This window comes from Vigna umbellata, chromosome 9 (assembly GCF_029865625.1).
Source record: "Vigna umbellata cultivar VRB3 chromosome 9, Vumbellata_1.0, whole genome shotgun sequence".
Lineage (NCBI taxonomy): Eukaryota > Viridiplantae > Streptophyta > Magnoliopsida > Fabales > Fabaceae > Vigna > Vigna umbellata.
Genome location: NC_142173.1, coordinates 13487471 through 13511120, shown reverse-complemented (window position 1 = coordinate 13511120; position 23650 = coordinate 13487471). Strand labels below are relative to the sequence as shown.

Sequence of the window (23650 nt, the reverse complement as noted above, 5' to 3'; positions counted from 1 at the left end):
TAAATCCCTACCCCAACGAAAGTGAGTTATGTATTTGCGAACTTCATAAGACGTCTAGTCACAACCTAGAATGATAGGGAGATTCATCTCATTCTCTTCATTTGAAATATCCACTTTAATCTCAATGATTGAATCCTCCTCAAAAAATTCAGGAGAGTCATTCTTATTTTCCTTAATATTTACACCAACTGTCGCACTCCTAGACAAGTCCAAACTTTGCTCGATTGATCCCTAGCTACCCTACGAGAAGACTCCTCAAATGAAGAAAGAGAAATGACAGACATTATTACCTTAAGCAAGAAAATGGTCGGTTTGGCAAGAAGCAGAAAAAGAAAAAGGTAAAATTGATAGGTCAAGCCCACCCCTATTTATAAAAGTGGGCATCTCAACCGTCTTCAAGCCCCAAGCGTTATACTTTTTCGCATCTAATGGTCTAGAAAAATCCAACGCTTCAAATTCTGACAAGCACCAAGTTTAAGGCATCATATTGTTTTTCTAAATGGTCATAATTCAAAACGAATGACCAACAAGAAGAGTAACAAAACCTAGCGGCCAAAGAACAAACCACTTCATAACTTAGACAATGCTCGGGCTTGGAAGGCATGTGCACATCTCGTTCGATCAATATTATCCAAACGGTCAACCACTTTAGATGAAATCAGACCAGGAAGTTGAAGTATTATAGAGATGAAACGATCAAATCATGATTAATCTTGTTTGGGTCGTAATTAGGTTTATCCTAATCAAAAACCCATTACAAAGTCTATAAATAGATATTCAAGATTAGGAGGTAGGTTACACATTAATTACCCATTTATTGTCCTTACAATCTAAATCGAACTGACTTTGGTATCGGAGAACCTTTGAGAGATGCCCCTCAATCGAAATTGACGAACGAGACTTGAACTTAAAGGCGATGAGTTGAAGACCATCCCGTTGAAAAGAAGACTCGACCTCACACACCTGAAACAATATCATTTAATTTTTTTTTTGTTTTATAGAATGTTATCATTATATTAAAATTCAAATTTTACAATACACAATATTTTCTTATAATAATTTACTAATAGAAATTTTCATATTTCATGAAAATTTTCTTACAAATTTATTATAAAATTTTGCAAAACATAAACTTTTTCTTTTTATTTTTCTTAAGAGTTTTAATTGGCCAATAATGTCTTCATGAATAATTATTTCTTGCAAAATTATAAAATTTACAACGATTTTCTACAAAATTTTATGTCAAAAATGTGTTTTACAAAATATTTTGCAGCAATTTCTTACAAATTATTATTTATAGCAAAATTTATATGCATTTTCTAAGAACAAGTTTTCAAAAGAAAATTAGCGGTGTTTTTTTTTGAGTGAATGTAAAACTAATTCTAATTCACATTCACTTAAAATTAATATTTTTATTAAATAATTTTGAAATGTATTTATTTAGTATTTTATTGATAGCAAACTAATTAAATGAATTTTTAAAAATAGAAATGTAATTACGCAAAAGTTGAAAATAGTTTTAAATGGATATGCTTAAAAGTAAAATTTTCTTCATGTTAAAACTTGAAATTAAAATTATTATAAAATAAATAGTTCAATACTATTTATCTATCAAATCTAAAAGTATTTATTAAAATTAATTAAAATATATCTTTCATAAATTAGTTATTCCAAAAAATATTAAAATTAATATTTTAGTTTTAAACTATGAATTTTTATATTAATTAATTTTATTTTTTTCCTTTTTATATAAGACCGAAAAAAGAGGTAAAAATATGGAAAACTCATCTTGGAATTCAGTTTCAAAATAACGAAGTGTAACTGATTTTTCGATGTCATACTTTAAGATAGGCTTAGAGTTTAAGTTTTTGGCGACCAAATTTTGGTCTTAAGAAAAATCATTGTAAATGTATAAAGATGGACTAATTGTGTTATTTGGGAATTTTATTTTTCATATATTATTGGGGTACAAAAATCAGAGAATTTGAGACAACATTTATAATGTTTTTTTTTACAGAGTCACTATCTGGAGATTGTTAAATGGAAGTTTCAAGTATGAAAAGATAACTTTTATTTTGGTTTTTTTATAATAAGAAAAGTTAGAATATCATTATGAAAAAATATTATAGACAATTTTTTTATTAATAAAATAATATATTTCTATCACATTCAATAATTTTATATTATTTAATAACTGAGATCTAAAATAATTTAAATATTTTTTCTTTTCTTTAAAATCAAAATCGTGAAAAATTAAAAAACTGACAGTAACTTGTATGGTGATTTCTTTCTTTTACACATACAATATTCAACGAGAAATTGTTTTGTCTTGAATTATTTCGCCTAATGCAATGAACTTTATCATTTCAACCATCCTATGATTTGCAATCCTTCCTTAATTTATAGCGGTTTAGGTGAACGTTTCCTCATAAGTTGGAAACCAACCAGCGAGGGCAGAACTCCATTAACATGATATTACGACATATGAATGATATTAGGAAATTTTGTGGCTTTATTTTTTTTTTTCATTTTTCAATGTTTTTATCAATGTGCTTGTTACTATGCACTTGCACGCAACCCATCGGTATTGGTCTATCAGCTTCTCAGCCGGTCGGTCTCGGCAAACCTCTTGTCGTTCGGTCTTGACAACTGTTGAACAGATTTAATGCACAAATAAATGTGATAACGGTTACCGTTAAGGTTTGCATTAATGACCATTAAGAGGTAAATTAATTTAGATTCCTTTAAACTCTATAAATAAGGGTTAGGTTTGAGGTAAAGTCAGATTCAACTCATACTACAATACGTCCTATTAGGACTTCAATATCTAACTGTAACAAACAGTTTATAAAATCACTCCTAACTTGAGCGTCAGAGTGTCTTTTGCAGGTACCTTCCCTCTTTTACAACCGAGCGGCCAATATTGAAGGTGACCGATCAGGTTTAAACTGGAAGAAGACAAGCGAAGCACACCAGTCGAAGGTTAGTGTCTCGGTCTCACAATTCACACCGAAACCATGCTAATTGTCCCATAGGTTAGCAAATTATGTGCAACAAACTCAATAAAATAATATGCAACTTTTATGCACATCAGTCCACATGACTATTTTTTGGCAGGTCAACTTAGAAACAATCGAACATTGTGACTATCCAGTTTTTCCATCACTTTGAATCTTAGATTTGGCCACGATAACTTTGTTGTTTCAAGTTACCAAATTCAATCTATAATTATTCAAATTTTATATTACTTTAAATCTATTTAGATAGATCTATTTTAAATTTAAATTTATAATTTTAAATTTTAAGTTCAATTCATTTAATTGAATTTGAATGGAAACAAATTGAATAATTTAAAAAAAAAAACTCAATCAAAGTGTATTTAGCTCATTTTTTAAGTTATGAAATAATAGGTCAGACTAGTATTAAGGTAGCATCGAATCATACTCATCTAAGATTAACCTGGTTTAGTCCAAGTTCATGTTTAGTGAGTCAGACTTAATATGAATTGAGTTAATCTAAGTATAAGTTAAGCCAAATCAATATAAGCTTAAGTTGAATCGAATCGAAAAAAGCCCACATTCAATTAAGTCACATTCATTTTATTCATAACTAATTTATGTTCAATTGAGTTAGCTCTGATCAAGACTAAGTCGAATATATCTCCATCAAGACCAAGTCAGGCCTAACTCAATCAAGACCTAGACCTATCAAGATCAGCTCAAGCCTAACTGATCAAGACCAAGTTAAGCTAGCTCCATCAAGACCTAACCCCATCAAAACCAAGTCAAACTTAGTCCAATCAAGACCAAGTTAAGTCAGGACCAAGTCAAGCCTAGTCCAATCAAGACCAAGTTAGGCTAGCTCCATCAAGGCTTAACCCCATCAAGACCAAGTCAAGCCTAGTTCAATCAAGATCAAGTTGAGTTGAGACCAAGTCAAGTCTAGTCCAATCAAGACTAAGTTGAGTTGGAACCAAGTCAAGTTGAATTAGCTTAAGTATAGGTCGAGTCAATCCAATGTAGACCTAAATTAACTCAAGTTGTCCTAGTTAAGCAGAGTTAGTTTGGCCTCAGGATGAGCTAAGTTGTATTAAACCAAAGGTCGAGCAAAGTCGATTCGAGCACAAATTGAGCTAATTCAATCTAAGTTGAAGTTAAGTTGAGACAACACAAACCCAAGTTAAATTTTTCTGGATATATGTCATGCCAATTGAAGAGAATAAGGTTGGATGGTTAGATCGAGTTGAGTCTAATCGAATCCAAATTTACTAAAAGTATTGTGGAATTAAGATATCTTAATCAAGCTAGACCAAGTAAGTTGGATCTATGTTTGAATACATTGAATTAAGACATTATCTAACTAAAGTAGATTTAATCTTAGGTCAAATTTATTAAATTGATCATAGATTTAATCTAACTGAGAAAATGAATTTAGTCTATATTTAATATAATTTAAATTTGCCTAAAAAGAAATCTAAACCAAATTGATTTGATTAGGATGGATATGAATTATCCAGTATATTTTATTAAATCTCCTTTACATCTAAACTAAAAAAGTTCAATTCGTAATTAGCTCTAGTTAAAATATTTTCCCTTACAAGACAATAAAAGTACCACCAACATGGTTTTTATTGTTGTCAACTACTGAAACTTCTATTTTTAAGTCGACCCTAGTGATTCAATTTAACTACTAATCCGATCTCAAAATTACTATATTGAACTTTGTTTGCCATATAAATACTACGGAAAAGTATAAAAGTGATGGTTTGTCCGGTCACCTTAGGTTTGCTATTTTATTTAGTTTTGAGATTATATAACAATTGTAGGTCGCCCCAGCGTGGTTACGAATATTTAGTATCACAGTTGCATATAAGGCGCATTTACATTGATCTATGTTCTTATACATCAATTATCTTTGTACTACGTCCTACAACATAAAACCAGAGCGATGAATTGGTGTATCCGAAAGAGAGAGTATAAGAAGTAAAATTAGGGTTCGGTTAGCCACAAGTACATTGCTTTTAGACTAATGTACTTTAAAAGTTTCCTGTTGGGTAACATGAAAATGTAAGTGCGCAACTACCTCCTCAAAGAACGTAAAGTGGTAGGAAAAGGGGTACACAAACCCTATTATCAGGATTTTTTTTTTCAGAGGTTTGGTGGGGTAACCACTATCTTTAGACTCTAACCAACAATTCGGATAATATTGTTTAGATTGCTCACTGGTAATTAACCAAATTAAGACCAATCAATGATTGGTTGGCTACATTACTGTATACATGAATACTCGTTTGTGATTCGTATATGAAAACTGAAAGAGAAAAAAGAAAAATTACAAACCTAAGTAATTTTTTAGGGCTGTTAGTATGAAGTTTTACCACTAATTAATAGTTTAAAAACGAAGTTAAGAAATAGCAAAGTACTACAGTAAACCGTGGTTATGGGTATGTCAAAACGCAAAAGAAAATGCAGCATTACATATATGCATGACAAAATCAGATCCTATATTAAGTTAAATTCAGTACGCAACAATGTATCTTCATTTATATTGCTTTCTAATGCATCAACATTGAATGACATGAAAAATTAAGAAGGTCAAAGATAGGATTTAAGGAAGACAACTAAGAGGTGTGGTGTCTGTCTGACTAATCAATTAAACTGAATAGTCAAGTTAACAAAGAGTGGGAAACTCTATTCAAACATCATTCTAGTAATTTTTTTTTTCATTCATGCTTCGGATTTTATCAAAATTTCCTTTCTTTTTCAGTATTTCTAAACACCAATTAGTAAAAGACTAAGTGACTACTAATCTAAATAATAAGAACGAATACAAAAACAAACACAAAATTTTGTTAAGCCCCAGATTTAATTAAATAAATGTGTGATAATCTGAACGCTGTTGTAGAAAAAAATGTGGAAGTGAAGAGAAAGGAAAGTAAGCGAGCCCAATTGACCTCAGAAAGGAATTAGCATAGGCATTAATTGATAAAAATAAATATAATAGATGAATACATATAAGAACAATGATGGTACAACTTGATATAGCAATGCTTCACTAGCTACTAAATAATAATGAATATCATCATCAAGCATTGAAAACCTTGGAAAGAGCTTGCAGCACATTGAGTTGGATCCTCAATTTTAAGATGTGTTCCGCCGTCTTAAGGAAGAGCCGGTCGGGGTTCATTCCGGCGCCACCGGGAACCAGGCGCTGCAGCTTCTTCATCCTCCTCTCCACACCCTCTTGCCTCCTCCTCCTCTTCCCCCACTTCACCTTTCTCATGTCCCTGCAACCCATTAATTTTTAGCACGATTTTGTGTCCCAAAGGAAGAAAATACTAATAAATATGATAGATTTTTTCAAATGAAAGAAGAGAAAGAAAGGAAAGAAGAAAACAATGATGGGAGTGGAAGAGAATGGCATGGAATGAGAAAAGGGGGAGGGCTATAAATGAATGGAGAAAAAGGCAAAGTTCAAGAAACGGGCCATGAGAGCCGAGCCCAGCCGATCCCATTTTCAAGTGGCTAGCGCGCCGAACAAAACATAAATAATAATAATATTTTTTTTTATTCACATGCACTGCTTATATATAATATGAAATAATTTCCGCTATTTATTGGTTGTAGGTTATTATGTGTATTTTGCGTGTGGATTTTGGAGGGAGACTCGGTTTTAGTTTGGCGTGTACGGGCCGGTGGGCCAGGCCCTTGTTTGTCGTGGAGCGGCCCACGCACGTGTCTGTCAGTGGCTGGCACCAGCCAGATTTATGAACGGCTTGCGTTGCATACACGTGTCCTAGTAATCCTCGAATCCCGACAGTTGTTCGCTCCTGTCACGGGATCGGATCGGTTGCGTCATGCCCCATCGTAAATCCGAGTGTGAGTCAGCAAATCGTGCGGCTAACGATGGTCCTGCGATGGACCCCACGCGCGAAATTCGGTTTCCCACGTGCGGCCTCACATGGCCTTGTTCTTTCTCGTGTGGTGGTGAGGTCCAACCAAATTCCAGAACACTTCTCTTCACCAGAGACTCACTCACCCTTGCCTTGCCTGCACCCACCATCATTCATCTTCCCATTTCTTTTTTTTTCTACTTTCTTTTTTTTTCTTTTAAAGGTAATAAAACATTATTAATTGAGATAAATAGCTAAAGTACGTTAGTCTAAGTGATTGAAAATTTAGTCTTCTCGGGACAAATTTACTCTTTTAAATAAAGTTTTATGTTGAAGGAAAAATTAAAAGAAAAAGTTTTTATTTATATGTTTCTTGTAATAAATTAGTCTTAAAAGTTGAAAATAAATGTTTTTTTTTTCTTAACTAGTAACATTTTGTTACTTCGAAACATTTAGAACGACAGAAGAAGAATCAAATTTGAAAATCCATGGATGATGTAATCAAAATCTTGAGGTCATGGTCCACTCAAACTAGTTGGTAAAGGCTTTGATCTATGATATTTGGTTGCGTAATATTTATGCTCTCAAACTATAAATAGTTATATATATTTTCATTATTTAATTAAATGAGTCATATACCTTTTTAATACATTTTCTGTTTGGTTCTTTAATTAATTAAGTTGTGGTGTAGAGATGCCTTTTATATTAAATGTCTAACAATTGCTACATTCATTTAGTTTGCGTTATCAGAGAACATATGCTGGTTAAACTTAAAAAAAACATAATTAATTTATTTAAATAACATCATGTGTTGGCTGGCTAAGTTTAAGAAAAATTTATAACGTTAGTGGTTAAAATATGTAGCAAATTATGAATACTATAGTATAGAGAGAGAGATTATGATTGAGTCTCTCTCTCCTCATCCTGATATTTATCATTGCTAGTGGGATACACGAGACCATGTGTGATGCAACTTAGATAGAATATTAGGAAATGAAATGGTTGTATATTAAAGTATGAAAGAAAAATATATATCGCTATATGTCTTGGTTTATAATATACAGATACATTTCTTTAATGTTATGGCACTCCGTTATTATTTTAACTTTTTTCTAATTCCAGAAAGACCACATTAGATTTAGTTGCCTCTACTTTACGTCTCTCGAATTGATTAATTACATGGGACCAAACTAGCCTGGCTTCATAATTATGAACGATTTTTGGCTACATTTTTTGTGAAAATCTAATTAATATTTAATACAATTAATTAGGCCTTGCAGAATCCATTTATTAGTCCCTTTTCCTTTTCGGATAACCAACAATTAGGTATACAAAAACTCTAGCACAACATGTTATTAGGACAGAATTCCGAAGACAATTTTAAAACCTCCGTTTGTTGAAAACAGTTAGGTAGAAAATGTCTTTTTTTAAAAAAAAAAAACTAAGCAGTTAAATATACATGAAGAAAACTCAAAGCATTTAGGATACCTACGAGAGACATGTAACAATAAAATCACCATGTTTAGGTTGTTGAGACCTTTACGGTAATTATTATATCAATTATAGCCTTCAAGAATGTTTTCAAATATATTGACTTTTTGAATGCTATAAAATTAACTTGTTTTAAGTAATTTACTCCTCCATAAGTACATCAAATCCCAATTGCCTTACTTTTTGTTGGATCAGTTTACGATATCTGAGCATCGAAATTTATGTTAGACATGTCTATGATTGTGTTAGAAATATGTGTCTAAGCTCGAGTGAATGAGTTAGTAACTTTTCATTAACCTGTTTAATTAGTTATCTCTTTTATTTACTTATCATTTTTATTTATTTAGTCTTCTTTTTACTTCATTCTTTTCCACATTTAATCTAACTTTTATCCTTCAATATACTATTTTTTATGAGATTCTTAATAAAAACTTTTAAATATATATATATATATATATATATATATATATATATATATATACACACACACACACACAAACAAAACATTACAGAAAGTATGTGAAATAAATTGTATAAACTAGTCTACTATATATTATGAACATCTTTAGATTGATAAATTAGTTGTTTCTTTTATTCGTAATAAATTGTAATACCTTGGTCAATTTTATATTATTTAGGGCCTATTGAAACTTAACATTCCACTAAAAAGTTCCTAAATTTGAATAAACAAAAAAAGTGACCACTTCGTTCGTTTCTTTTTTTGGTCAGCTACGAATTCGTTCGTATACGTTAATCAATAAAATTTTACACGAATTATTCGCACTGATGATGTATATCAAAAGTAAACACTCTTAACTTTGAAGTTTTGCATTCATATATTGTCCACAAAACGCACATAATATCTAAAAGGAAGTATATGTACTCTACACTTGTTGCATGTGCGTATAGGAGTCATGCCCTAGCTATATATGAACTACATTAAAGATTATATATGTCGATACATATACGAGGATAGGAGCTGTCTAATCTTATAAAATAATTTAAATTTATTTTATAAAAATAGATATTAATATATGTGAGTGTTGGAGCTGTAGAATAGGTTGCTAGCGCGAGCTGGGTAGCGAAAAAGCGGTCCCCTTATTAGAAGACTAAGAAAGTTTCCAGGGTCATTGAAACCCATGCCATGTGACGGTTGACGATGACATTTGTCGAGAGATGAAGTGAAAAATTTATTACACAGAAGACATCTAAAATCGAACACCTACATGCTTCTTCGTACGTACCCTAGTACACACAAACACGACAATACCATAAGATATAAAAATGGTTATTTGACTTGGTGAAATCACAGTGTGGTTGAGTTAATGCAGAATGCTGAGCCACTGGGGTAAGCACAGTAATAGTAACAGTATAACAGTAACAGTTTTTAGGTTACCAAGAAGTTGGAGAATTCACATGGGTTGTCGTAAGAAGTAGTAAATTGAGATGGAAGATGGTAGAGTGAGTGAGACCCATCTACTTACACAACCCTAGGATGTGCAAATCATTAATAACGTCACAGGCCTTTGCTTTTGTCTCTCTGTAATTACCCTACTTACACATAAATTATCTGCACCCGCATAAATGGTGCTGTTCGAACTTCGTGTAACTCACAATTAATTCACCAATTAATTCTTACCCTTTCTTCCAATTCTCTCCCACCTTATCACCTCATTTCACCCAGTTTCACAATATCCTGCCCAACAGATTAATTAATATCTAAACTTATTATTATTAATTCATTGCCCCCCACCCACTTTCAGTTTTAATGCTCTTAGTTCCCTTCACTTTTTTTATAAAATCCTATTTTTAATTATTCAATTCTTTATCACCAATTCCTTATACCCATTCATGGAACAACATTTTTTTTAATCTTTAAGCACCGATAAATCAGTTTTTTCTCATTGTTCTTGTAATGAGTTATGGTCTTACAATATGTGTGTGTTTTTAGAAGGGGAAATCTTCATTACAAGTTCATTCTCATTATTAAGATGTGATTATAAAGACTTCTACAGGGGAATTGATCTAGACTAATGTTGACAGAGGGAATTGTGTAATCAATTATTGACCTTGTGTATTTAATATTTGATTATACAAGATATTTTGTATGATACTGAGTGGGATTGTGAAGTCTTATGGCATAATGGGAGTTTGACCTTATGATATGGAAGGTTTACAAGATTACAACAAAAAGAAAAGCTCGATGTCGTATCCATGGCCGTTTCTCAGAATTCCAATTCCATCGTTGAAATTCATGTTTAAGTGTATGTTAACATATATAGTTAGAGACAAAACAGGCCTTTTGTGGTAATATTTGGGTTGTCTCGATACCATCTTAGTTTTTACAAACTTAAGTGATGCATGTTGGGTATTAGATATCAATCATCACAATTTTTTGGGCATATGGAGAACAGTGTGGTCAGTCCGTACACATTGAACAATAGTGTATATTATCTTAATGTTATAATCTCTTAGGCTTTTAGCCAATTTTTTCAGGGTTGTTTTGTGAGTGGATGAGGACCTAATTAAGGCTTGTACTCAAAGAGAAGTCAATTGATTTAATCTTTATATATCTTACATATTTGATTTTTTGGAATTTGATGTGTATGAATGACTTAAAGGTATGAACTTGATCTTTTGGAGCCTATGATTTGACGATTAATTAATATAGTTAAATGACACTAGGCTTGTGTTTGATAAAATTTTACCCTTGTTTTGAGGCTTGGGGCAGTTGAACAAGCCGAGGCTCATGCTTAATGCCCTAGGTTTTATGACATGTTAGACAACGTGAGAACTTAGAGAGTTTGTCTTGTGAATGCTTTTAGGAGTTTTGTCACTTAGTGTAAATAAATTGAATATCTTAGTCAATTGACTTTTTCTCACATTGATTGAAGGCTTGGTGTGGTTGAATGACTTATTTGTAGTGTCCCACCTGTTTTTTTCTTCGGTTGATTAGGAGCTTTGCATTTAACCTTCTTGTGTGTGGGTCGAGTAACTTCTTAGAGTACACTTTCATACTTTGCAGTCCGTTTTTAAGTTACTCCATTGTCTTTGGCACCGACAGTTTTCTGATATCGATCCATGAAAGTCGTCAACACATGTTGGAGGGAAAACTCAGGATTGAAGCTCTTCACTCGCCGCACGATTTTTTGACCATGAAGGTCTTCAATGAGTCTTCCTTTCCTTGCTCGAGACTCATAAGGGAGAAAGCATTTAGATCTTGGGCCCAACTTCCTGCAAACTTAAGCCCGAACATGCACTTGATGCTCGCAAAATGCTCGATCGAATTTGGTGGCAAAGAATTGAACCACTCCAACGCTTCTCCTTCCAAAGACAAGGAGAAAGCACGACACTGGATGTCATCGTTCTCAGTGTAGAACGTCATTTGTTTAATGAACATCTTTAGGTGGTCCTCAAGGTATGTCGAACCATCATACATCTTGAAGTTAGGGGGAGCGAAGTGCTTCGAAATGTGGACCTCCTTTATAGCTGGGACGAATGGCAATATACTAGTTGTATACTCCGTCTTCACCATATGGTGCTCCCTACTAATAACAGTACTTTCCTCTAGGACAATATTTGTCCCACTTTCCCTACCCTTCGTGCTAGTAGCTTGACTGGTGCTGACCGACACAAAATTCTGCTTTGTTCATTCCGCATGAACAATCTTGTCCCCTTCTTCGACAATCTTCTCCTTGGCGGCCCTTGCCGCATTCTCAGCTCTAAGGGCGGCCAACTCCCCCTCATAACATTGTTGCTTCTTTGTCATATGTTTTTGAAGCATTATAATAATCTTCGTCGGGTCCTCTGAGCTCATGTTTCTCGTGGTCATCATTGGGTCTTCTGAATCACTCGGGTCCCACGGTGGGCGCTAAAATGTTTCGGGTGTGGAGTCAAGTAACTCCACAAATCACCCCTTCACACTTTTACTCCTTAGTCGCACGAGTAACTACATTCGTCTTTAGTCCAAGTCCTCCTTCGTTAATGCTCAAACTGGTCTGGGGGTCAGAGCAAAGTCTTAAATTCACAATAAATTGGATTACCTACCTCTTACATTTGACCTCTGTTTATAGTTTTTGAGATGAACCTAAGATTAGTTAAGTCCTAATTGTTGATAGGGGGACCAATATGAGTGCTAAACCCATTCCTTGACGTGTTTGGTTTTTTATGAGGATGACACATTGATTGTAACAACACATATATGTTTTCATGATACAACAAAAATGTGTATTTGTGATTGATACAAATGTTGATATGTAAATGTTTCGTTATAATTGATACATATGATGACATATTGATTGGTCTGCATACTACTATGATCTTAATTATGTTTTGATAACAGTTGAAAAACTGCTATTTTTATACTTAATGTTGACATAAAAAACAACCTTTATGACTTAGAAACTAGCTTGGAATAATGCTTTTGCTTATGTTTTGGAAATAAGAGAGTTGGATGGGTTTTATGCTTGGTTTTCTTTGTTTTTGCAGGAATTGAGATGAATTAGATGAAAGAAGTTGAAGTAGTAAGGAGCTGGACTCAAGAAACGAAGTGAAAGTGCTTAAAAGAAAAGTCGCAGTCACCACTGAGCGCAATTCTACTGCTGAGCGGCATTCTGAAGTCCCGCAACCACCCTTGAAGGGCAAAACTACAGCTGAGCATCAATTCTGACGACCCGCACTTACCGTTGAGCGGCAAAAATGCCGCTGTGCGCCATTTAGTTGGGCTTGGGCCTATTTTCTGTAATCTTTAGGAAACTATATAAGGTTTTAGCTGAATTAGGGTTAGTATCTTTGGACAGAAAGAGGCGAATCACACTTTCTTCACCCCTTGGAGGAGGATTTTGGATGCTCAAGCTTTATTCTTCAACTTCTAGGGTTCTATTTTTCATTCTTTCATTATTTTTCATCTAGTTTGGATATACTGGTAATGTTGTGTATTAAAGTGAACTAACTCAACTCATACGAATCTTGATTGAGTTAAAAATAAGTCAATTTAATTATATTTTCTTTCTTCATAAAAATTTTGCAATCTTATTTGAACCATCATATATTTGTAAGTTAAGTAGATTGTCTCATTTAAATATATTTTATTCTATTAAATTGTTTTATATATTCTTTTGTCATAAAATCAAAGTGGATTCACTCAATCATATGTTTATATCACCTATCTCACTATCCACAGTTAATAATGAATATAGTAAGTAAATATAAAAATATTAATTTATATAAGTTAAACCACTTCTCAGTCCCTATTTACATTGATTTTTCCCACGTAGGTCCCCGTATTATCAGTTTCTCGACTTTAGTCCTTAAAAGTGAAAAATTGATTCAATTGGGTCCCTATCGTTAAATTGGTTTAACGAAGTTACGTTTTTTATGACCTGGGACATGGACAGTTTTTTAAACATGGCATTCATAGAGCATGTGGAATTTGATAACATTTAACATTTTAAAAATAAGGATTTCTGAAATAGGAACTGCAAGAGTGGTTTAACCTTCTTTCAATTATAACAGATTACGATTAGTACTTTCCTTTTTAATTACTTTTAATTATCATTCCTAGGTAATTTTAAAATTCCAATCAGATTCAATTGAAGTGAACCCTAAATTAGTTTCCTGATAGAATATTCACGCAACTCAGATTTTATTTTCCCCCAAATCTTTGAGTTCCTCTCTCGTGGAAAATAAGTTATCTTCCTCTCGTGGCACAGTGAGTGTTGCAGTGCGGGGATTGATGGTTACGAGATGAAAATTTTGGGGTTTCGAGTTACGATTTAGGGTTTCCTTTTGCCTCTGCTATTCACGATTATGATTCTTGATGGTTACGGAATGAAATTTTTGGGTTTAAGGTTTCTAGAATTGCAAATTGGGAATTTAGGTTTTCTTGTTATCTTAAAATTGGGATTTTTGGTTTGGGAATTCTTTTTAGGAGCTTTGTTTTTTTTTCTCAAATTATGTTTGAGGGTTTGAATTCTGGTTTGGGAAATCTTGTTTCTTGATCTGGTTGTGTTTACGTTTGGGGTTTGAGATTGTTTGTGGTGATTTCCACCTTTAAAGTGGCCTGCAATGGCGGACACCAATTCATACTCATTTAGACTTGATGGTAGCTTTGGGTTCCTTGCTTGGCTATGGAGAGGAGTCACGGTGGCCCGACAATGTCACTGTTGGTTTAGATTGAACTTAGTTGGGCTTACATGCCAAGAGTTTGGTTTTTGATTAAACTTTGTTGTAGAGGCAAAAATATTATTAAAAAGAAGATAAATAGAATTTAAAAATAATATTTTAATTGCGGGTCAAATAATGATAATACAAGAAAATGTTAAATGTTGTCAAATTCCACATATAAAGCTATGTGAATGCCATGTTTAAAAAATTGTCAACGTCAACGTCCTAGGTCATAAAAAACTTAACCCCGTTAAGCCAACCCAATTGAGTCAATTTTTCACTTTTAAAGACTAAAGTGGGGGAAACCGATAATACGGGGACCTAACTGAAAAAAAGCCACATAAATAAGGACTACGAAAGTGGTTTAACCATTAGAGCAAACAAATAAAGTAAGTATCCAAGTCATTCAAATATTATTTAACAACTTTTTCATTTAAAAAAAAAACTCAAAGTTTCAATCTACATAATAAAAATATAATAAATAATTACAATGAAAAACATTATAAAAAAATTTTGTGTGTGAATTACAGATCAACTTAATTCTAAATGTACATAAATAGTTTAACCTGCTGCGAATTAAGTTAGTTACTTAATTTGTTTCACATTTCAAATTTAAAAAAAATATATATTTTTCTAATCTAACCCAATTCAAAATCATGGTAACCTAGATTAACTCATAAATTTTGAACTCATTTTAACATTCATAGCAAAATGTAAAGAGCATATAGTTATGTTATATAAATTACATTCGGTAATCATTTTTTTTCACAAATCACATTTTCTAGAATTTCTACAAACTTGACACAAATAGTATTATCAATCTTCTCACGATCAAGGAAGGATAAGACCATGATAGATACACTAAAATCTCACATAAATTGAGTACAACACATGACTATTTAGAATGACATGTCACTTTAAGACCTTAAATTTCATGTTGTTACTAGTGCAAAATAAGTCTTCCATGTCTAGGGTTCAATGTCATCATTGAAAAAAAGCCAACGTTAAAAATGACTGGTGACATTGTCATAAATAATTCTCCTATTTAGACGTCAAAAATTTCCATATTTTGATGTCATCATATGACTAATTGACATCTGAAAAGGGGAAATTTGATGTCAACTAACATTGGAATTTCACTTTTTGGACGTTATATGGTTGCATGAATCATGCCAACTTGCATAGAAAGGACATTTTGGGTATCCATGAAGCAATTTGACGTCTAAAAAAGGAAATTCTGACGTCTCTTACATTCCTTATCCATTAAAGTTTCCCTCTTGACCATATTGAGAAACATTTTTAAGCTTCCTGGAGATGTCTCTTACAACCAGCTTTCACAACATTTATATCCTCAAAATTGGTAATTTTTTGTTTCTAGATTTCAATAAACTCCTTCATGTTCTCAAAATCTATTCTTTTCTTGGTCCTATTTATGAATAGGTATTGTGAACATGAAAGAGCTTATTGAAATCCAAAGACAAAAAATTACCAATTTGGAGGATACAAATGTTCTGAAAGTTGACTATAAGAGAGATCTCCATGAAATCTTAAAAATGACTCTTAATACGATCAAGAGAGAAATTTTAATGGATATGGAATCTCTAAAAGGTATGGATATTTTCCTTGTTTTAGACGTTCGAGAAGATATAAAGAGAAAGACATGAACAAAAGCATTGAAAGAGAGAACAAAAAAAAGAAGTAAAGGTGGAGGAGGATACATGAAAGGAGAAGAGTATATGTTTCAAGAGTTACATATGGCTAAAATTTAGAAACATATACTTCATTTATTTGCTCACTGAACAGTCACAAAGGAAATTTTTGTGCAGGTTTTAAACCTTAAATGATAATTACACGTCAGAAAAGCTAATTTTTGACATTGATTAATGTTCGAAAAGGACCTTTTAGATGTTATATGTTTTCATGAATCATGTCAACCTAGTCAAAAAAGACCTTTGGGTTGCCTAGTGAGCAACTAGACGTCAAAAAAGGTGAATTTCGATGTCCATTAACGTTGGAAATTCACCTTCTAAACATTATATGTCATTTGAATTATGTGAAAACATTAAAACTTTTTGTGAGCAGTTGTAAAAATTTACTACCATAATATGTCGGAAACTCTAGATTCCGACGTCAAAGTGTTTTAAGACGTCAGAATTACATTATTTTTGACGTTATATGTCTTATAAAAATTTATAAAAACATGACTTACGTACATTGTTTCTTCGCGCTTTCATGCTGCTTGAACTTGCGTTTTCAGAGATGAGTGCAAGGAAGAAGAAAGGTTAGTTTTCACTCACTTACCTCTTTCAGAAGTATTTCCCTTTACTTTGTTGATGTATTTTGTTAGTTTTGACGATTGTTTTTGTTTTTTCGTTTATTATTGACTTGCTTATGCAAGTTGGAACTCCATTCGCCCAAGTAAACCAAATAGTTTGTTCACGAAGCCAATGAAGAATAAAGGTCAGTTTTGTGTTTTTTATCATAAATGTATGTGTTTTTGCAAATGGTGGTTATGATTTTGTTTGTCATTTTTGTATTCATTTGGTGTTTTTGTTCTCCATGAAGGTCTACCACCAACAGAGAAACAATCTTCATTGTGCATTGCTGCCAACGACTCCCTTCTATCAATATTAGTTTGTTGGTTTTGAATGACATTGTAATGTAGTCATATATTATTAAATACGTGATTTTTAGTTTCATTATTTTACCTTGTGTGATGTTTGCTGTATTTATCTTTGATATTTGTATGTTTCTTGTAAGTTAGATTAATTTTTTAATGTGCATTTTTGCTTTTTTATTTTTTATAAACTTTTTAAAAATAGTATGGATCGAAACTGGATGAATGAACGTTGTAACAGTCAAAAATATGAAAAGGTAGTTTTTGAGTTCTTACAATATATTCAAAAGAACACACAAACCTAGTGAACGAGACATTTTTTTGTCCTTGTGTTCGCTGTCTTAATCAAATATTTCAAGACTTTGACAACAACTGTTATCATCTATAGAATAATAATGAGTTATATAGTTTGGACTTGACATAAAGAAGTATTACATAACTCTACAATGTTAAGAGGAATAAATTATGCAAACAAATGAATGAGTGGTCATTTAAAGGACATGGTACATGATATTGGTGAAGAAAATTTTGGAAAAGCTCATTTATATGATTATCTTAAGAATGATTCAAAGGAAGATTTATATCCAGGAAACACCAACTTTACACGACTGTCGACAACTTTAAAATTGTTTAGTTTAAAAGTAAGAAATGGATTAATTGATAAAATTTTCACGAAATTGTTTGAGATGATGAAGGAAATGGTTCTAGAAAATAACATGTTACCTATCCGTTATGAGGCGAAGAAAGTTATATGTCCAATGAGTTTGAAATACCAAAAGATACATGCATGTCTCAATGATTGTGTAGAGATGAGTATGTTTCACTGAAGGTGTGCCCAACATGTGGTTTATCACATTTTAAGAATAAAGTTGATGAAAATAATGGTGATGAAGACAATAATGGTCCACCTGCTAAGGTAATGTGGTACTTGCCTATAATACCTAGGTTAAAACAATTGTTTTCCATTAAAGAATACACAAAGAACCTAAATGGCATGGTGATGAAGACAATAACGGTCTACCTGCTAAGGTGATGTTGTACTTGCCTATAATACCTAGGTTAAAACCATTTTTTTCTACTAAAGAATACACAAAGAACCTTAAATGGCATGTGGATGAAAGAAAGTATGATAATCTTCTTCGACTAGCTAATTTCCTACAATGGAAGAAGATTGATGAAGGGTTTCTAGAATTTGGTGCAAAGCCAAGAAACTTAAGACTTGCACTTGCTACCGATGGTATGAATCCTTACGGAAACTTAAGTAGCAAAGATAGTTCATGGACAATGTTGTTGATGATTTACAATCTATCTCCTTTGTTATGCATGAAGAGAAAATATATGATGTTGTATATGATGATATCGGGTCCTAGACAACTTGGAAATGACATTGATGTGTATCTAAAACCGTTAATTGATGATTTGAAAATGTTGTGGGAAGAGGACGTGGAGGTTTTCGATTCATATTTTGAAGAAAAATTTTGTTTATGTGCAATGTTGTTTTGTACCATAAAATGATTTTCCAGAATATGAAAACTTGAGTGGTTACAGTATTAAATGTCATTTTGCATGTTCCAATTGTGAAGAAATACTAGTATCTTCAATTGAAGCATGGCCAAAAAATTGTGTATACAAGACATTGAAGATCCCTTCCTCAAAATGACCCTTACCATACATTGAAAAACACGTTTAATGGAAGTCCTAAAGATGATGTTGTATTGAGACCTCAAAATAGGGAAGAAGTATATAACCATGTGAAGAAAATTGATTGTTGTGTTTGGAAAACATCAAAAGAAGACCATTGAGAAAAACATTTGGAAGAAACGATCAATATTCTTTAATATTGATGTAAACTAGATGTATGGCATTGCATAAATGTGATGCAAGTTGAAAAAATGTATATGATAGTGTCGTTGGGACTTTACTAAACAAAAAGGAAAGACAAAAGATGGAGTAAAAGAACAACAAGATTTGGTGGACTTGGGCATCTGTTCTGAGTTACATCCTCAATCAATTGGAAGACGTACATGCCTTCCCCCAGCTTGGCACACTCATTTTAAAAAAAGAAAAATAATTTTTTTATTAATGTTTAAGTGCGAAGGTTCCACAAGGTTACTCATCAAATATTAGTAGTCTTGTTTTATGTAAGATTTAAAGTCAGTTGGTTTAAAGTCTCACGATTGTCATGTCTTAATGCAACAAATTTTACCAGTAGTTATTCGAATTATATTAACGGCTTTTGTTAGAGATATTCTCACACGTTTGAGTTTGTTCTTTAATGTCATTTATAAGAAAGTTGTTTATCCTCGATTGCTAGATGATTTGCAAAATGAGACCATCAAACTATTCTTTTAATTGAAAATGTAATTCTTTCCCAAAATTTTTTATATCATGGTTCATTTAATAGTCCATCTAGTGTGGAAAATTTGAATATATAGAATGGTTTTCTTGAGGTGGGTGTACCCAGTTGAGAGAAACATGAAGATCTTAAAGGAATATGTTAATAATCAATATTAATCAAAAGCTTCGTCAAGTTGTGAACTAATAGAGCTTCCAAAGAATATACATGAAGGTAAATGTGAAGGTAAGGGTGTTCAAGGAGTAAAGATTGAAAATTTCAGTAGAAAAGAAGTTAATCAAGTTCATTTGTATATCTTAAACAACACATACGATGTTATTCCTTACATTTCACATAACATTGATGAAATAAAGTTTGCCCCACGGATGAGTGAAAAATGGTAACTTCATGAACAAACACAAAACTATTTTAACTTGATTTAAGAAAAAGGTTTACACGACTCCAAATGTTTCTGAAAATCTATCGAGGCTAGCTCGTGGGCCTAATACCAACGTGATCACATATGGTGACTACTACATAAACAATTATTGTTTCTATTCAAAGTAGGAAGATGATAAAAGTAGAGTTCAAAAAAGTGAGATTACCCCAAGTTTTGGTTGTACACTTCGTCATTTCTAAACATAAAAATCCAATTACAACATTCATCAGTTATTTCAAAATAATACAAGAAATATGGAAAGTTTACTATGTCAGTTTTAGAGTTCCAATATTCAAGTGTGAATGGCTTGATAGCAATTTTGGTATGGTGACAAATGATCTCATATTCACTTTGGTGGATCTTAAATAGACGAGTTATACGGATGAACCATTTATTATGGCTAGTCAAGCAAGACAAATATTTATGTCATTTATCAAACGAATCATAAATGGTTAGTGGTATTAGAAGGTAGAACCATGCACGTAAATGATAAAGAAGACTCTCTAGATATACTTAAGACAACATCTTTCTCATCAAGAACCATTGAAAATAAGGTCAATGACGTAGTCGATGAAATTCATGCAATTCAAAGTGATCACAACGAAAGCATATGTGAGGAAACAATTCCTTAATAAGTGTCTTTTTATTATTTTTTCCACTTTTATACTTTCTTTATTTTGTTTATTCTAACTTTATAGAAATAATTTGTTTTATTCATCGTATATAATTCATTAACACTTTATTTTCATTTATGATGAGCTCTAGATCAAGAAAGAGTGGACATGGTAGATTTGTGACTTGGTTGCCTGATGTCACATCTTCCTCAGATTGCTATAGAGAGGTTGGTGGTGGAGATTGATCCTCAATCAAGTACACCTAATGGCCCACATGCAAAAAGGTTTAGTGTCGATTATTATTGCCTCTTAGGATGATATTTCAGAGATGGAGAAGGATCTACTATGCTAGGATACAATTATGGTATGTTTACTTAAAACATATACATTGTTTAAGATGTTTTACTTCAATCATTAACACTTTTTTGTTTTCAACAACAAAATTTTGACATTCCTAATAATGAGAAAATAAGGAAGAAGGTCTCATCCCATATTGCAATCTGATGACGGGACTTTAAGATCAGGTTAACATGTCTATATATGTTCGATGATAGACAAAATGACATTTCTTGTACAAAGTCTAGAATAATTAATGATGAGTAAGTGCAATTTAAAGCATCTAGAGAGTTTAGGGATTGACATGTTTGATTCTTAATACTTTGTTATACTCATACAAGACATTCATGTCTTATATAAATTTATTAATTTTTATGGTTTGACAGAAAAAATGGATTGCCACCTAGTAGAGACAGAGACTTAATGATGCATCACACGTATTCTCACGTGGTGGTTATTCATTATTAGAGAATAAAAACTAGAAAGTATTGTATAGAGGCTTTAGGTCTTGAGTCACATGATCTAGCACCTCCATCTACTAAGTATGAGATGTGGAAGGTTGCACGGACTAAGTCTGATGGTCAGATGACATCATAAACAACTCAACATATATCACAAAGAATTGTAGGTACGAATTCTTAATTCATTACCATAGTTCATATGAATTTTATGTAACAAACTTTTTTTACGTATCAAACTTCATTATGATATGCAAGATGAGTTGGTTGACCAACAAACTCAAGGCACATATGTCAACCAAGGTAGGGAGGACATCCTCACAGCAGCCATTGGAAAGCCATAACACCTAGGTTATGTGTGTGGCATTGGAGGATCTATTACAATGAAAGACTACTTTAGAGTCAGGAGGCGTTGAGGAAGTTACAGCTCTAGATGGAGGAAAGATTAAATGAGCGCATGAGCATTATGGATCAATGCTTCATGGAATGCCTCAAAAAACAACAAGAAATTCAAAGGGCACTTGAAGAAAGACTTTAGACCATGACCTAGCAGAAGAACGATACCTGCATTGAAGATCCAATAGGACATCGCGTGAGCACCAAAGGGTCACGCTCTACTGTACATCATACTTACTACACTTGTCAATATGAGTTATTGGTTAATGGAGATCCCCCATGCATAGTGGCCATGGGACGACAACTTATAGGAGGGAAAACCATCATGGTGCTCCTCTATTGCCCCACTATGTGCGAGTGACAATTGATGAAGCCAAAGACCCCCACACTTAAGTGTCTATGCCAACTTCTGAAATACAATTCGTGGGGGAGGCCTTAGGCACATGTAAAGTTTGGCCTAAGACTTTGATCATGTCATATTTTGGCCTACCACATGTATTATATTGTTATTCCTAGTATATTTATGTGCAACTTAGAAATTAATGATTCATAAATTTTAAAATATTTATTTCAGTTCTACCGCCTAAAGAAACAACCAATGCCTAAAACTGTGAGCCATGAAGATGATGAGGCAGTAGAAGAAGATGATCCTCTATCCAAGTTGATGAGAAAAGTACACAGGTTGAATAAAGGACCAGTGGAGTTGGAGTGAGACTTTAGAGTATTTGGTCTCCAATGTCATGTGTCATTGTATATTACTCTAAATGATGCACTAGAGGTCATTGGTTGAGAAAGAATGTTAAACATTTCAATCATACAACTATGGTGCATGTAATATTTTTCATTATCTTACCTTTTTAAATATTCAAATTGCTACTTTTTAATATATATATATATATATATATATATATATATATATATATATATATATATATATATAAACTTTATTATTATAGGTACATGGACACTATCATTGTGGCCCAAGTTCATGCATCCATGTATGGTTTTTTTTAACCTCAAACCATTCAAGCATCGGAAAACACAATAGAATTCAAGCAATAATATATGCAAACATGGATTATTGAGTCCAAAAGAGAGATGTACAACACGCCATACATTGATGGGTAGGTGTTACACATTGTACAATTTTTTGAAGCTTTAATCAATCGACTCACTGTTTGTGATTCATGATAGAGGCCATTGACAAGTGATGATGATCATACCAAGATAATGCTAAGTTGTATGATTTTGTTCCCTGCATAGGAAGATGAAACCTAACTTGAAATCCTTGTTACAAACGTAAGTATTACATTCTTTCATATCAATTCATTATTATATTAACCTATGTTTCAAACTTAATGAGAGTTATGGGTAGACTTAGAGCACAACAAATTCAAATAATTTATCCAAAGGTTAGACTTCATTGATCTTTAACTTATTAATGTTCGTATGTGAAATTTGGACCATCATGTTTGACTATTTTCTTTGTCATGTTTAGTGTAACAAGTAGTCAGATTCTTGGGCATGTGTGGGTACTACATCATGTCTTGGATTAAGACCATCATCCAAGCAAGAATTAAAGATGATTGGACTGAGGTAATAATATATATTTCACATCTTACAAAATCACATTCAACTTTGAACATTAGAATGCAAATGTAGTAAAGTTGTCATATTTTTGTAATGGTTCAACAATCCATCCCCAATAACAGAGGCCACAATGATGAAAATGCGGTAGGAATGGGCAACATATCTTTTGGAGAGATGGAGTTAGGCATACAATAGTTTAGTTTCAATACTTTGTGTTTTGATAGCTTTAGTTTATAGTTTGAATTGTCATAGCTTTAGTTTATAGTTTGAATTGTGATTAATACATACTTTGTTCATGAGTTATGGATATATGAAAT

At 32.6% G+C, this 23650-nt stretch overlaps 1 protein-coding gene across 1 annotated transcript; it reads right to left on the bottom strand.

The window, feature by feature from the left end:
* Positions 1 to 5948: 5948 nt before the first annotated feature.
* On the bottom strand, positions 5949 to 6451 carry LOC124827583 (transcription factor PAR2-like). Its single transcript, XM_047300667.2, has one exon. It carries the CDS (start codon positions 6295 to 6297, stop codon positions 6085 to 6087), a length of 213 nt encoding a protein of 70 aa, XP_047156623.1. The 5' UTR covers positions 6298 to 6451; the 3' UTR covers positions 5949 to 6084.
* Between the last annotated feature and the right edge of the window lie 17199 nt (positions 6452 to 23650).

Coding starts and splice junctions, on each gene's coding strand:
- LOC124827583 (XM_047300667.2), bottom strand. CDS start 6,297: ATGGGTTGCAGGGACATGAGAAAGGTGAAGTGGGGGAAGAGGAGGAGG.